Source organism: Brachyistius frenatus, unplaced genomic scaffold (genome assembly GCF_029030835.1).
Source record: "Brachyistius frenatus isolate BFR_SWC_R1_liver_20210118 unplaced genomic scaffold, ASM2903083v1 Contig_214, whole genome shotgun sequence".
NCBI classification, from domain to species: Eukaryota; Metazoa; Chordata; class Actinopteri; family Embiotocidae; genus Brachyistius; species Brachyistius frenatus.
Genome location: NW_027210813.1, coordinates 386478 through 402500, shown reverse-complemented (window position 1 = coordinate 402500; position 16023 = coordinate 386478). Strand labels below are relative to the sequence as shown.

The 16023-nt window shown below is 43.7% G+C and overlaps 2 protein-coding genes across 5 annotated transcripts in view; both read right to left on the bottom strand.

The window, feature by feature from the left end:
- b3gnt9 (UDP-GlcNAc:betaGal beta-1,3-N-acetylglucosaminyltransferase 9) overlaps nucleotides 1-3857 on the bottom strand; it is an 11259-nt gene extending 7402 nt beyond the window's left edge. The window contains exons 1-3 of the mRNA XM_069719444.1: nucleotides 3643-3857; nucleotides 2694-2974; nucleotides 2507-2608 (exon numbers count right to left, since the gene is read on the bottom strand). Coding sequence (XP_069575545.1) covers nucleotides 2507-2608; nucleotides 2694-2789 — 198 coding nt within the window. The 5' untranslated portion in view covers nucleotides 2790-2974; nucleotides 3643-3857. The remainder of the gene's footprint in view (nucleotides 1-2506; nucleotides 2609-2693; nucleotides 2975-3642) is intronic.
- Nucleotides 3858-6981: 3124 nt separating this feature from the next.
- Nucleotides 6982-15521, bottom strand: bbs2 (Bardet-Biedl syndrome 2). Of its 4 annotated transcripts, XM_069719428.1 has the most exons (18): nucleotides 15399-15521; nucleotides 13558-13678; nucleotides 13245-13472; nucleotides 12914-13039; nucleotides 12747-12809; nucleotides 12559-12636; nucleotides 11461-11565; nucleotides 11282-11368; nucleotides 11068-11203; nucleotides 10751-10890; nucleotides 10226-10355; nucleotides 9972-10143; nucleotides 9745-9874; nucleotides 9545-9664; nucleotides 9202-9339; nucleotides 8687-8799; nucleotides 8200-8348; nucleotides 6982-7604 (listed from the first exon to the last, which is right to left on the bottom strand). In XM_069719428.1, exons 2-18 carry the CDS (start codon nucleotides 13672-13674, stop codon nucleotides 7498-7500), a joined length of 2139 nt encoding a protein of 712 aa, XP_069575529.1. In that variant the 5' UTR covers nucleotides 13675-13678; nucleotides 15399-15521; the 3' UTR covers nucleotides 6982-7497. The 4 variants fall into 4 exon arrangements, with proteins under 4 accessions (XP_069575529.1, XP_069575527.1, XP_069575526.1 ...); XM_069719426.1 differs by having other exon boundaries at nucleotides 11068-11368; nucleotides 13558-13691; XM_069719425.1 differs by having other exon boundaries at nucleotides 11068-11368.
- Between the last annotated feature and the right edge of the window lie 502 nt (nucleotides 15522-16023).

Genomic DNA, 16023 nt, shown 5'->3' with positions numbered 1-16023 from the left:
GAATATTTATAACTGCAGTCGGTAGAAATCAGCCCAGCTGTCAGTCAAACGTCTCACAGCTGAAAAATCAGTGAGTCCCAAACTGTGGCTCGTGTCCCGCTGCTGTAACATCGTTTTGAAACAGTGATGAAGTGGATGTTAAAAAGAACAGATGTTGGTGATGAACAGATGTTGGTGATGAACAGATGTTAGTGATGAACAGATGTTGGTGATGAACAGATGTTGATGAACAGATGTTGATGAACAGATGTTGGTGATGAACAGATGTTGATGAACAGATGTTGATAATGAACAGATGTTAGTGATGAACAGATGTTAGTGATGAACAGATGTTGATGAACAGATGTTAGTGATGAACTGATGTTAGTGATGAACAGATGTTGGTGATGAACAGATGTTAGTGATGAACAGATGTTGGTGATGAACAGATGTTGATAATGAACAGATGTTAGTGATGAACAGATGTTGGTGATGAACAGATGTTGGTGATGAACAGATGTTAGTGATGAACAGATGTTGATGAACAGATGTTGGTGATGAACAGATGTTAGTGATGAACAGATGTTAGTGATGAACAGATGTTGATGAACAGATGTTGGTGATGAACAGATGTTGATGAACAGATGTTGATAATGAACAGATGTTAGTGATGAACAGATGTTGGTGATGAACAGATGTTAGTGATGAACAGATGTTGGTGATGAACAGATGTTGATGAACAGATGTTGATGAACAGATGTTGGTGATGAACAGATGTTAGTGATGAACAGATGTTGATGAACAGATGTTAGTGATGAACTGATGTTAGTGATGAACAGATGTTGGTGATGAACAGATGTTAGTGATGAACAGATGTTGGTGATGAACAGATGTTGATAATGAACAGATGTTAGTGATGAACAGATGTTGGTGATGAACAGATGTTGGTGATGAACAGATGTTAGCGATGAACAGATGTTGATGAACAGATGTTAGTGATGAACAGATGTTAGTGATGAACAGATGTTAGTGATGAACAGATGTTGGTGATGAACAGATGTTGATGAACAGATGTTGATGAACAGATGTTGGTGATGAACAGATGTTGATGAACAGATGTTGATAATGAACAGATGTTAGTGATGAACAGATGTTAGTGATGAACAGATGTTGGTGATGAACAGATGTTGATAATGAACAGATGTTAGTGATGAACAGACGTTGGTGATGAACAGATGTTGGTGATGAACAGATGTTAGTGATGAACAGATGTTGGTGATGAACAGATGTTAGTGATGAACAGATGTTGATGAACAGATGTTGGTGATGAACAGATGTTAGTGATGAACAGATGTTAGTGATGAACAGATGTTGGTGATGAACAGATGTTAGTGATGAACAGATGTTAGTGATGAACAGATGTTGGTGATGAACAGATGTTAGTGATGAACAGATGTTGGTGATGAACAGATGTTGATAATGAACAGATGTTAGTGATGAACAGATGTTGGTGATGAACAGATGTTGGTGATGAACAGATGTTAGTGATGAACAGATGTTAGTGATGAACAGATGTTGATGAACAGATGTTAGTGATGAACAGATGTTGGTGATGAACAGATGTTAGTGATGAACAGATGTTGGTGATGAACAGATGTTGATGAACAGATGTTGGTGATGAACAGATGTTAGTGATGAACAGATGTTAGTGATGAACAGATGTTGATGAACAGATGTTAGTGATGAACAGATGTTGGTGATGAACAGATGTTAGTGATGAACAGATGTTGATGAACAGATGTTAGTGATGAACAGATGTTGATGAACAATGTTGATGAACAGATGTTGGTGATGATCAGATGTTAGTGATGAACAGATGTTGGTGATGAACAGATGTTAGTGATGAACAGATGTTAGTGATGAACAGATGTTGGTGATGAACAGATGTTAGTGATGAACAGATGTTGGTGATGAACAGATGCTGGTGATGAACAGATGTTGGTGATGAACAGATGTTGGTGATGAACAGATGTTTGTGATGAACAGATGTTGGTGATGAACAGATGTTAGTGATGAACAGATGTTGGTGATGAACAGATGCTGGTGATGAACAGATGCTGGTGACGAACAGATGTTGATGAACAGATGTTGATGAACAGATGTTGGTGATGAACAGATGTTGATGAACAGATGTTAGTGATGAACTGATGTTAGTGATGAACAGATGTTGGTGATGAACAGATGTTGATAATGAACAGATGTTAGTGATGAACAGATGTTGGTGATGAACAGATGTTGATGAACAGATGTTGATGAACAGATGTTGGTGATGAACAGATGTTAGTGATGAACACATGTTAGTGATGAACAGATGTTAGTGATGAACAGATGTTGGTGATGAACAGATGTTGATAATGAACAGATGTTAGTGATGAACAGATGTTGGTGATGAACAGATGTTGGTGATGAACAGATGCTGGTGATGAACAGATGTTGGTGATGAACAGATGTTGACATGAAGTCATACTCCTTCTGCTCGTGTGGCTCCCAGCAGGGTGCGACTGGCGCTGGTGGATCCGTGGACCTGCAGCTTCCACTCAGGTCGGTCCCAGCCAGAGGACAGTAGCACCTGCAGGCCGGGCCGGGGGGGGGCATTGTTATTATATGTATACATTGTTATGTTAATTATGTGCTGTGATTGGCTCCAGCTTCACCTGGCGGGCGAAGAGCAGCAGACAGAAGAGCAGCAGTAGCAGCAGCGAGCACATGACGTCGGCCTTCACATGGAGGAGCCTCCTCATCGTTGCCATCTTCCTCCGCAGGTCCAGATTGCCGATTTCAGAGCGTTGGCGGCGTTGCAGGTCGGCTGCAGCTCATCCTGATGCTCCACACTGCACAACATCCAGATGTTGTTTCACATCGAGCTGCTCACTCACCTGTGGAAAGCTCATCTCCTCCTTCCAGTTCTCCTCAGGCTCCGGTGTGGTGGAGCATCCTGGACCACAACAACAATAACGAACAACAACAACAACAACAACAACAAGGTCAGTAAAAACCTGCAACAATCTTCAGACGGTTTTCTTTCTGTCCTTGAAATCTAAAAGTCTGTCGAATGCAACAAGATCGTCCTTTGTGATGAATCAGAAGATTTTCCTCTTCAAACACAAACATGTGTCTAAACAACAATCAGTTTATTAATATTCACCCTCCATGGCTGAGTGCTTTCAGACAGTTTGGAGACGTCTCCTCCATCTCTTGAAAATCACTTTTTAAAGACAAATACCATGAATGGAAAGTGATCGAAGATGTTGTGGCTTTCTGACTCACGAAATCTGATTTTTTTTTGTGCATCCAAAATGTGCCGCTGCGGAGGGGGCGTGTCTGTCTTACGTAAGGGAACATGAGGGTACCGACTTCTTCACAGAACACTGTGTCCCATTTACATCATTACAGGAGTATAAAAACATGAAGTATCAGTTATAGTAGCAGGATATCTGACATCTAAAGAAAACTAAATCTAAACATCAACTGAACTTGGCGCGCAATTTACGCAAAAATGACCATTTTGAACGAAAACACGGCGCAACTTTCATCATCAACAACATTCAGACTGTTTTATCTGTTTTCAGTTTTCCCTGATTTATACAAGTCATTCAAACTAACCAGACAGAGGAGGTGAAACTGGAAACAGCTGTTTTCCTCTTCCTCCTCCTCTCCTCCCCCTCCTCCTGCGCCTGCTCCTCCACCTCCTGTTCCTCCTGCACACTAACACACTCAGCGCAACGACCTCCAAAGTGTCCAACCATCGGGTGAAGAGGAGGTGCTGAAGGAACAGAGAGGTGTCCTCAGTGTCTGAGAGGATCAACTGTCCGACCTGCAGCTCCGGGACTTACTGCTGCCGTCATGGTGCCTTCAGGTGCTGTAGGAAATATCACGTTCAACAGTTGGAGAGGACTTCGTTTGCACAATTTATTTGCGTTTTTTCTGATTAGAATTGAAACAACTGACTGAATTCGTGGAGCAAACAAACAGGAAATTATTCAAACGACAGAAAACTCCCGGATTTTATATCATCCGCGGATGTTTTAGAACATCAACACAAACTTAAAGATGAAATGTGTCACACAATCACCTGAAATAAGGAGGAAAAAAAAAAAAAAAAAAAAAAAAAAACAACAACAACAACGAAATTTACATTTAAAAGTAGAAAAACTAAACTAATCATGCACGTTATGATGTTGATTTACTTTTTTTTAAACGAATAATCAAATTATAATGCTGCTATGAATACAAGTTAGTAGTCAGGAAATTGAGATGACCAGCAGCACCTGAAGGCAGCACTGCCATCGTTTGTCCACGTGACGCCAACACAGCAGAGAGAAAACATGAGTCCTCACTTAGTTTCTGGAGCAGAGTTTAGAAATGATGATGGAACCATATGTATTATATTATCTATATTATTTATATATTATATATATACCTCCAGACCTGAGCTGTCAACTGACACGTGTTACAGAGATCAGAGCTGCAGAGAGAGGAGGGAGGTGAAAGAGGGAGAGCAGAGAATAAGAAGAGAAATCAGAGCTGGATGCATTATAAAGAAGAATAAAATATTAAAACTTCTTCAAAATAATAACATACATGTCTAAATATAATTGTAGGTTTGTTATCCTTCATTGTGAGGTTGTAGATGTATTATCCTTCACTGTGAGGTTGTAGGTTTATTATCCTTCACTGTGAGGTTTTAGGTTTATTATCCTCCACTGAGGTTGTAGGTTTTTAATCCTTCACTGAGGTTGGAGGTTTATTATCCTTCATTGAGATTGTAGGTTTATTATGATTCACTGAGGTTGTAGGTTTATTATCCTTCATTGAGGTTGTGGGCTTATTATCCGTCACTGAGGTTGTACATTTATTATCCTCCACTGAGGTTGTAGGTTTATTATTCTTCACTGAGGTTGTAGATTTATTATCCTCCACTGAGGTTGTAGGTTTATTATCCCCCACTGATGTTGTGGGATTATTATCCTTCACTGAGGTTGTAGGTTAATTATCCTTCCCTCAGGTTGTAGGTTCATTATCCTCCACCGAGGTTGTACGTTTATTATCCTATAGAGGTTGTAGGTTTATTATACTCCACAGAGGTTGTAGTTTTATTATCCTCCACTGACGTTGTAGGTTCATTATCCTTCCCTGAGGTTGTAGGTTTATTATCCTTCACTGAGGTTGTAGGTTCATTATCCTTCACTGAGGTTGTAGGTTTATTATCCTTCACTGAGGTTGTAGGTTTGTAGGTTTATTATCCTTCACTGAGGTTGTAGGTTTATTATCCGCCAATGAGGTTGTAGGTTGTAGGTTGATTATCCTCCATTGAGATTGTAGGTTTATAGTCCTCCACTGAGGTTGTAGGTTGATTATCCTCCATTGAGATTTTAGGTTTATTTTCCTTCACTGAGATTGTAGGTTTATTATCCTCCACTAAGGTCATAGGTTTATTATCCTTCACTGTGAGGTTGTTGGTTTATTATCCTCCACTGAGGTTGTAGGTTCATTATCCTTCCCTGAGGTTGTAGGTTTATTATCCTTTACTGAGGTTGTAGGTTCATTATCCTTCACTGAGGTTGTAGGTTTATTATCATCCACTGAGGTTGTAGGTTTATTATCCTCCACTGAGGTTGTAGGTTTATTATCCTTCACTGAGGTTGTAGGTTTATTATCCTCCACTGAGGTTGTAGGTTTATTATCCTCCACTGAGGTTGTAGGTTTATTATCCTTCACTGAGGTTGTAGGTTTATTATCCTTCACTGAGGTTGTAGGTTTATTATCCTATAGAGGTTGTAGGTTTATTATCCTCCACTGAGATTGTAGGTTTATTATCCTTCACTGAGGTTGTAGGTTTATTATCCTAGAAAGTTTGTAGGTTTATTATCCTCCACTGAGAATGTAGGTTTATTATCCTTCACTGAGGTTGTAGGTTTATTATCCTAGAAAGGTTGTAGGTTTATTATCCTCCACTGTGAGGTTGTAGGTTTATTATCCTCCACTTAGGTTGTAGGTTTATTATCCTCCACTTAGTTTGTAGTTTATTATCCTTCACTGAGGTTGTAGGTTTTTTTTTATCCTCCACTGACAGTTGTAAGTATTATCCTCCACTGAGGTTGTAGGTTTATTATTCTTCACTGAGGTTGTAGGTTTATTATCCTCCACTGAGGTTGAAGATGTATTGTCCTCCACTGAGGTTGTAGGTTTATTATCCTCCACTGAGGTTGTAGGTTTATTATCCTCCACTGAGGTTGTAGGTTTATTATCCTCCACTGAGGTTGTAGGTTTATTATCCTCCACTGACGTTGAAGATGTATTATCCTCCACTGAGGTTGTAGGTTTATTATCCTTCACTGAGGTTGTAGGTTTATTATCCTCCACTGAGGTTGTAGGTTTATTATCCTCCACTGAGGTTGTAGGTTTATTATCCTCCACTGAGGTTGTAGGTTTATTATCCTCCACTGAGGTTGTAGGTTTATTATCCTCCACTGAGGTTGTAGGTTTATTATCCTCCACTGAGGTTGTAGGTTTATTATCCTTCACTGAGGTTGTAGGTTTATTATCCTCCACTGAGGTTGTAGGTTTATTATCCTTCACTGAGGTCGTAGGTTTATTATCCTTCACTGAGGTCGTAGGTTTATTATCCTTCACTGAGGTTGTAGGTTCATTATCCTTCACTGAGGTTGTAGGTTTATTATCCTTCCCTGAGGTTGTAAGTTTATTATCCTTCCGAGGTTGTAGGTTTATTATCCTCCACTGAGGTTGTAGGTTTATTATCCTCCACTGAGGTTGTAGGTTTATTATCCTTCACTGAGGTTGTAGGTTTATTATCCTTCCGAGGTTGTAGGTTTATTATCCTCCACTGAGGTTGTAGGTTTATTATCCTCCACTGAGGTTGTAGGTCTTATAAGTCTATCATCTGTATACTCCGAATAAATGGTCGAGCAGCTCGTCATCCAGTAACGTTTAAAACTTAATTTAATAATTTCTGCCACAAACACAAAATCACACTTTCTGAGAACTATGAAAATTAACACATGAACAAACGTTCATTCATTTCAAACAGTTTTCTTTGGCTACAAACACGAACACAACTGAGAGCAGAGAGCCGAGTGAGCGGGCCGTACCAGAACCTCCCTCTGACATCACAGCTGGGTCCAACAAATAGATATCAGACTGATGTTAGTGCTGCTCTGCATCTCTGCTGCTTCCAGATAACAGCTGGTAGACTCCTCCACTTCCTGTTTTGGTCTCTACTGCCTGCTGACTCCTCCATCAGGAGACATGTTTCATCTGTCCTGCTCTCGATGGAGACGCTTCACCACTGCAGTCTGATTATTATTTCAAGAAGCTGCTTCTTCCAACCAGGCCGGGATCAAAACTGAAATTAAGGCCGCAACAATGTTCCTGAGTCCTGCTGAGTCTAAGTCCCGCTGCACCCCTCCCCCCACACCCCCAACACCCCTCCGCCTTCCCTCAGGAGGATGCCGTCCCGGCCCTCATGATCCTGAACAGGGCGTTGACATTGTTGCTCTTGATGGCGTCTCGGCAGGCGGAGATCACCTGGTTCTTGGGTTTACCCACTGAGGAGAAGGACAGGCAGAGACAGGAGAGGACAGGTGAGACAGGAGAGGACGGAGACGAGAGGACAGGTGAAACAGGAGAGGATGGAGACAGGAGAGAACAGGTGAGACCGACAGTAAAATGTTCATATTATCACGTGTTTCTTTGGGTGCTAAATGAGGACATGAATGTCTTCTGTCTCCAGATATTTGTCCCTGGATGCTGCTGATGCTCCCACATCCTGTTTAGATGTCATAACTGCAGAAGAGAACATTTTAAACTGGTAATGAGTGCTCTTCATCCCAAACTGTCCACTACAGATTATATGCTGACTCAAAGCCACAGGAGACATTTGGAGATCCTGGCAGGGTGTTTGTGGAGTGAAATTCATCCAGATAATTCAGACCCCTGCTTTGACTTGAGACAACACACACACACACACACACGCACACACACACACACACACACACACACACACACACACACACACACACGCACACACACACACACACACACACACACACACACACACACACACACACACACACCCTGCTTCTGCTGCTGGGAGACTCCGAGGCTCGTAGCCGTGGTTACGTGTCCTCCATGGAAACGTACCTCGGAGCCTCCCCGCCCTCTGGATGGCCTGGTTGACGGCCTTGAGGCGGGCCAGGAGGGCGTTGTGGTTGTTGGAGCGGATCTTGTACTCGTTGATGAGGTCTCTGTTCAGGTCGTACAGCTCTCTGTAGCGCTTCTTCATGGTCGTCCTGGGGAGGACAGAGTTACAGAGGCTTCTTACTGCGTCAGATACAAACACCGCTTTGGTTGAGAAATCTGTAGTTGAATCAAGTTCGTCTTCACAGCAGGAAGTAACACTGGAACTAGTGAGAACATGGATGCTGCGTTCACACGGACCTCGTGGTTCCAACACAGGAAGCTCTGTGCACCGTGAGCTCACCGTGTACAACACACAGACGCTAACATCTCGTCACTGCTGGTTGATGGTTGGTTTGAACGCAGCATCACGGAGTTCTTAAATATTAACTACAAGTGGGTTTCTCCTTCAAAGACAGATTCATGAAGCTGTCAACACTGATGGACTCACATGTCCCCCATGAGGCGAGCGTCCTCCGCCTGAACCAGCATGTTCCTGATGTAGTTGGAGTGGTCGGCCATCGCTGCCGTTAACTTCTGGTGGACGGAGTGGAACTCATCCACCTGGAAGACAAGAACAGAAAGACGTTTCAGACTCAGGACAGAAAGACGTTTGTGGTGGACATTAGAAACAGGTCACGGCTCTGAAGCAGCTGTTGTTTCCACAGCAGGTCATTAAAGGGCAGAAACGTGGCTCCATGTTCTACTTCCTGAAACACTGAATCATTAGGTGATCAAATTTCTATCTTCACAGCTGTTCACACGTGACATCAGACGGTGAATATAAGAAGACATCCTGAACTCTGAAACATCCTGTCTGAGGAACACTGACCTGTTTCCTCGTCACAAATCCCGTTTTTCCTTCACAGTGAACAGAAACTAAACTCCTCATCCTGACAGATAAAGAATACATATCCCATGATGCAGTAGTTAAAGATAAACGCTGTCTCAGCAGTAAAACTGAACCTCGGTGAGAGTCGTGCGCAGCTCCTCGAAGTACGCGGGGAAGTCGGCTTCTGCTGACAGGTCGTCTATCGCCAGGAAGGAGGCCAGTGATTGGACGAGGTCTCCTGCCAGGTCGATGTCGTCGCTTCTCAGGGAGATCTGATTGGCCGGATCAGGAACTCTTTATTTAATGGAGTCACTTTTGGATGCTTGAACTAATTCCATGAGAATAAATGTAAAAGTTGAATACTTGTGGAATGAAATGTGGATGTCAGCCAGAATGTAAACAGGCAGGCTGATGAAGTTTATTGTGTGTTCAGTATTGAAGAAGTCGGTCTGAGACTGTAATGTTGTGGGTGAGTACCTGTCCGCTGCTGCTCATGCTCAGAGACAACAGCCCGCCTCCCCTCAGGGAGTTAAAGGAGACGTCAGGACTGTTCAGTCCCTCTGGAAGCAGGAAGTTCTGGTTCAGCCACATGACCACCTGCTCAGAACCAGAGAGGAGATGTCAACAGACACATCAGCGTGTTCCTTCTCCCACAGAAACACTGAGACTGGACCAACCCTCTGAGGTCGGTCGTTGATGCTGAAGGTGACCCTGCCGGCGGGCGGGGGGGCCGAGGGGTCCGAGCAGAGGTCGTACATGGAGAAACGAGGAAGCTGCCGTGTGATCTCGAACACGTGGAACTGAGTGCTGTAGGGGACGATGAGAGGGAGGAGCAGAGGAGAGGAAACCACCAGGTGAGAAACCTTCCTGTGATCTGGACATGAGTTCATGTGACTCGTCCTACCTGGACCTGCCTCCCACCAGGGCCTGGATGTGCAGATCCACTGGCACGTCTTTCGGGGGGACGATGGGGACCCGGACACAGCCGGCCAGGTTCTGGGCGCTGGGGTGGACCACGTGGCTCTCTCCTTCAAAGATTCCCTCTGCGAAGATGAGCACTGCTCGGATGATGGTTTCTGGAGAGGACGAAGGAGGGAGGTGAACTAAGCTTCACACAAACTGTTGGACATGTTTTAAATGTATAATGATAATGGGAACCATTTGGTGTTGAGATGCTGAGCGCCACGTGAGCCTTCTGGGCCTCCGTAGCGGGCTTCACTGACAGCGCCGTCTGCAGCTGAGTGTTGGCCGGTATGACTCCCACACTGCTGTTGGTCTCTGACACACCCTGAAACAACAGCATTCACTTATAGTTTATTTCATCAAATATAATTCATTTTAAAGCAACTTTTCTCCTAAACTGTGAAGCATTCTGCAGAGTTGGACTTCCTGTTTGATGATGAGAGGTCAGATTTAGGAGCCTTGCTGACTATAAGTTATTTTTGTTGATGAAGAAGGCTCACTCGTCTTCAGCAAAGATTCTACTGAGAATCTCTCGTGGACAAAACGCAGGCATTTTGCAGAGTTAGAATTTTCATTAATTATGACAAACACAACATTCTGATTTCCTGCAAGGACTGAATATAGTTACATTTACTTTGATAGTATGAAAATGGATATATAATTAAATAGATAACAAACTATGTGTAACAGAAACGAGAAGTGTCTCCACATTAAACCAACCTTGGTGTTCTCCTCGTAGTTACGCAGCTCCAGCAGAAGATTCTGTCGGCGCTGGCTGAGCTCCCGAACCAGGTCCTGCTCGACACTGGAGTCCATCAGGTTCCCTTTCAGGTCCTTGGAGGCCGGCAGGTAACCACGAACTACCAGATACACAGAGACAACAGGTTATTGTCATTTTAATGGGCCACAGACTGAAGATAAAAGTGTTCGTAGCTTCAGGTCTGAACAATGGTGCCGATGCAGAAGTGTCTTCAGATTGTGTTTGATTGACAGGCCTGTGGTGCAGTCAGGTTACAGCTATCAGCTATACATCTTGCCTTCTCCCTCTATGGAGGTGCAGATGAGCTGTTTCTCTCCGTCCAGCCGGTAGTCTCCTTCCACCACTCCGGCCACAGACGAGGAGAAGTTGTCTTTGAAGATGACCTCACCGGTACGGTCGCTTCGAGCATCGATCTGAAACAAAAAGAGGAACGGGATCACTGACCCCCTCCCTGAAGGGATCAGGGTGGTTTCTCGCCGGTGTGAACCCACCTTTCCGTTGGACCAGCCCGTGATGAGCTCCACCACACCGTCAGCGTTCAGGTCGAAAGCGTGGATGCTCATCGCATGGTTCTTGGACTGAGTAAGGAGAGCGAGAACATGAGAGGCCACTAGAAGACAACTTTCACATCAACTCTTCCAGCCGGCGAGTTAATGAACGCTTGTGGTACCTTGATCCTCCAGTAGCGGGCGGTGCGGTCATAGAGTCCAACGGTGCCGTTAGCCAGGGCGTAGCCGAACCGGCTGCCGTGCATGTGGCACAGTGACGTCACTGTCTGAGGAGGACGGAGAAGGAAACATCCAGCAGAACAGACACGTCTCTACATGAGACTTTTGTCCACAGCAGGCTGTGGTAGAGAGCTGCCGCCACGTAAAAACATTTCCTGGGTAATTTTATTTTACTTGTAAACTTCCTATTTTGAATGTGGGATTTCAGACATTTACATTCCATTAAATATATATTTTTAATCCTTTACACGCTAAAGTTGTTTCCAAATGTTCAATGAACATATGACAGTGTTTTTTGGACCTGTCCACCTTGGATTTGACCTCCACAGCTGTTTTGGACCTCCAGAGGTTAAAGGCAGGGCTTGTCCGGGATTTGAACCCGGGACCTCTCGCACCCTAAGTGAGAATCATACCCCTAGACCAATGAGCTGCTGCAGGGAGCTGTCCACATCTGTCATTCTGTCCGTCTATGAACTAGAGGTGAACTGTTCATACTGGTGATGTGGCAACATGAAGCTCTGATCCAACAGCACCCTCTAGTGGTGTACATTATAAACTCACCATAAAACATTCAAACCTGGATGTTCCCATTCTTACAATATCTACTCTGCTGTATGTATTCATGTATTTAACCTGGATATTTATTACTCAACGACTTCTTCAACTTGATTTTTGAACTGTTGAGGCTTTTTCTTCAGAATTATTTCATTGATTTTCTGCTCTGTTTGACAATGACAGCAGACGGGATCACGTGCAGCAAAGTTTCAGGGACGTTGCCAAAAGGCGGCAGACTCTCCTAGACGCAGGTAAAAGTTGGGCTCGTCCGGGATTTGAACCCATGACCTCTGGAGAGAATCGTACCCATAGATAAGAAAGATGAGAGAATCTACAACGCGTCACTAGGATCAGTGCACTGATGGTAGTCGATGACACTATAGAGACTCTCCCATGTACACCGTATAAACCACATAGTCAGTAGTAATACATTTTAATCATCACCAACAAGTTTGGAAAAAGTGTCATATTTTGCATTAATTTACCTCATTTTCTGTCATTTCTGATACAAGCGCATCCTCTTTGAAAACCCTGATGTCAAAGTCTTCAGATCCTACCAGCAGCTGTGGAAACAATATTCACAGATATTTGGTGTATTTATATCAATCAAGCTTTCATTTAATTTATATGGATAGTTGTTTAAAGTAGAGAGAAAACCAGGAGGAAGACTCACCTCATTCTTTCCATCTCCAGTGAAGTCACAGAGCACCAGAGAGCGTACGTTGTCCCCGGTTACCTGAGACAAACACACTCCAGCATTACAGCCAAGAGCTTCCCAGCTTCCTCCATGAAACCTCTCGTATATAAACTGAAGTGTGGTCCGACTTAAAAGCGTCTTACGGTCCAAAAGTGGTCGTTGCCTTCATAGTCGAAGCCCTGCAAGGCGCAGTTCCCTCCGATGATGGCGAGAGAAGAAGGGATGTCCCCGAGGTTCCCCAGCACGATGGCATTGGCTCCATCCGTCACCTTCAGCAGAACACGGGTGCAAGAGGAGCTGAGCTCACACGGGAATTCAACTGTCGACTACTCCTGGTTGGCTCAAGGATCAGTGGATCAGGAGGTAACAGCCAGCACGATCACAGCAATGTGTTCATATCACATCAACACAACTACCTGAATCCTTTTTGGAGAATCGTTTTCTCTTTTATCTGCTCTTCTCAGCTCCACTCACCTCCCTGTAAAATATATCTGCGTTGTCGTGGACATCGTAGGCCAGCAGGTTGGTCTGCGATCCCACCAGCAGCGTGTCCCCGGCGCTGGTCGGGCCCAGCGGCCCGGCGGTTAAACAGGTGACCGCCTGGTTGATGTTGAGCAGCGAGATGTCCGAGTCCTGGGTGCTCTGGCTCAGCCGGTGGGCCGCGGGTCTCTGACCACGAGCATGAGGGTTGTGGATGAAAACCTTTAAAAGAGAAAGACGAGGGAGTTGGAAATGTCACAATACGATAGACAGAGAGGAGTTCAGAGGAATCATTGTTAAAAATCACCTTTCCAGCCTGTGTGGCTGCAGTGAGACACGGATGAACGCCATCGAACCTCCCAACGGTCACCATGCGGGGGTTGATCTTGTGGTTGAGCTTCAGGGTGAATATGGGGACCATCATGGAGCTAAAAGATCAGACTGTTCAGGGTGAATATGAAGACCATCATGGAGATCAGATCAAACTGTTCAGGGTGAATATGAAGACCATCATGGAGATAAAAGATTAGACTGTTCAGGGTGAATATGAAGACCATCATGGAGATAAAAGATCAAACTGTTCAGGGTGAATATGAAGACCATCATGGAGATAAAAGATCAGACTGTTCAGGGTGAATATGAAGACCATCATGGAGATAAAAGATCAAACTGTTCAGGGTGAATATGAAGACCATCATGGAGATAAAAGATCAAACTGTTCAGGGTGAATATGAGGACCATCATGGAGATCAGATCAAACTGTTCAGGGTGAATATGAAGACCATCATGGAGATCAGATCAAACTGTTCAGGGTGAATATGAGGACCATCATGGAGATCAGATCAAACTGTTCAGGGTGAATATGAGGACCATCATGGAGATCAGATCAAACTGTTCAGGGTGAATATGAAGACCATCATGGAGATCAGATCAAACTGTTCAGGGTGAATATGAGGACCATCATGGAGATCAGATCAAACTGTTCAGGGTGAATATGAGGACCATCATGGAGATCAGATCAAACTGTTCAGGGTGAATATGAGGACCATCATGGAGATCAGATCAAACTGTTCAGGGTGAATATGAAGACCATCATGGAGATCAGATCAAACTGTTCAGGGTGAATATGAAGACCATCATGGAGATAAAAGATCAAACTGTTCAGGGTGAATATGAAGACCATCATGGAGATCAGATCAAACTGTTCAGGGTGAATATGAAGACCATCATGGAGATCAGATCAAACTGTTCAGGGTGAATATGAGGACCATCATGGAGATCAGATCAAACTGTTCAGGGTGAATATGAGGACCATCATGGAGATCAGATCAAACTGTTCAGGGTGAATATGAGGACCATCATGGAGATCAGATCAAACTGTTCAGGGTGAATATGAAGACCATCATGGAGATCAGATCAAACTGTTCAGGGTGAATATGAAGACCATCATGGAGATCAGATCAAACTGTTCAGGGTGAATATGAAGACCATCATGGAGATCAGATCAAACTGTTCAGGGTGAATATGAGGACCATCATGGAGATCAGATCAAACTGATCAAACTGTTCAAACTGTTCAGGTGAATATGAAGACCATCATGGAGATCAGATCAAACTGTTCAGGGTGAATATGAAGACCATCATGGAGATCAGATCAAACTGTTCAGGGTGAATATGAGGACCATCATGGAGATCAAAGATCAAACTGTTCAGGGTGAATATGAAGACCATCATGGAGATAAAAGATCAGACTGTTTTACTGTTTCACTTCTGGTCAGAGACTCATTGAAACACGATGCGTGATTTTGCCACTGATGTAATTACAGGCTTTACGTCAGTGGGGAGGTCTGTTGCCTAGCAACAAGGGGTAGCACGCTAAAGCTGCTCGTCTTTGCTAATCTCCCTGTCGATTTCTGTACAATGTCCACAATACAACATAAAGACATCACACGGGACTCGTTCATTTATCGTAAACTCTGTTGTATTTAAAGACGACGTTGACCTTTCAGAGGGAATTCAATCGTCTGTATTTGACTCTTTGCCTTGCAAGCTTAGCATTGTTAGCTAACGTTAAGGTCGATGTCTTCAAACTTGCCAAAAACGACTGACAACACTACAACAAATACACGAGTGATGTGTGCAGCCGTACCCCGTTTAGAGCCGGACCCCGTTTAGAGCCGGACCCCGTTTAGAGCCCTCCTCAGCGGGAAATACGGGATTTGTGTTGAACTGAACCAGCCAGCTAATGAGCTAGCCGGACGACGCAACGACAGGATACGGTCCGATCACTGCCAACTTCCTGTTTTCAAAATAAAAGATTGTGGGCCGTTTACGCACTGAGAAGAAGTGAGAACATTTTGTCATGTAAAATAATAAATACTCGAGGACTCAGCTTCGCTGCAATTTAGAAGAGAATAATTGATCAGGTGGTAAAATATGATGTTTCCAAAGTTACAAAATATGATGAATGACAGCTGTGTTGTGGTGTTGAGCCTCCACGTGGGAATCTGCCAGAGATTTTCTAGAGGAAGGATCCTGTGAAAAAGGAAGGAACCTTTGTTGTTTTCTCAATGTGTTGGTCAGTCAGAAGGAGAACGGGCACAACATACTGTCAGTACTGTGACATGTTTATAGTGACATGTTTAAACTATGACGTGTTTATACTGTCGCGTGTTTATACTTTTATTTTAAGTTATTTTAAGTTTTTGTTCATAAAATTATAGACGACATGCTATAGTGTGACTTTTTTTATCATATTATAGACAACATGCTAT

What these genes read in the sequence shown, in the direction of transcription:
- bbs2 (XM_069719426.1), bottom strand. Translation starts at nt 13,674, where the DNA reads ATGATGGTCCCCATATTCACCCTGAAGCTCAACCACAAGATCAACCCC. An exon ending in CAGCATCTCAACACCAAATG is followed by an intron (nt 10,144 to 10,225) that starts GTTCCCATTATC and finishes CGTCCTCTCCAG; the next exon opens with AAACCATCATCCGAGCAGTG. An exon ending in GAGGGCGGGGAGGCTCCGAG is followed by an intron (nt 7,605 to 8,199) that starts GTACGTTTCCAT and finishes CCTTCTCCTCAG; the next exon opens with TGGGTAAACCCAAGAACCAG.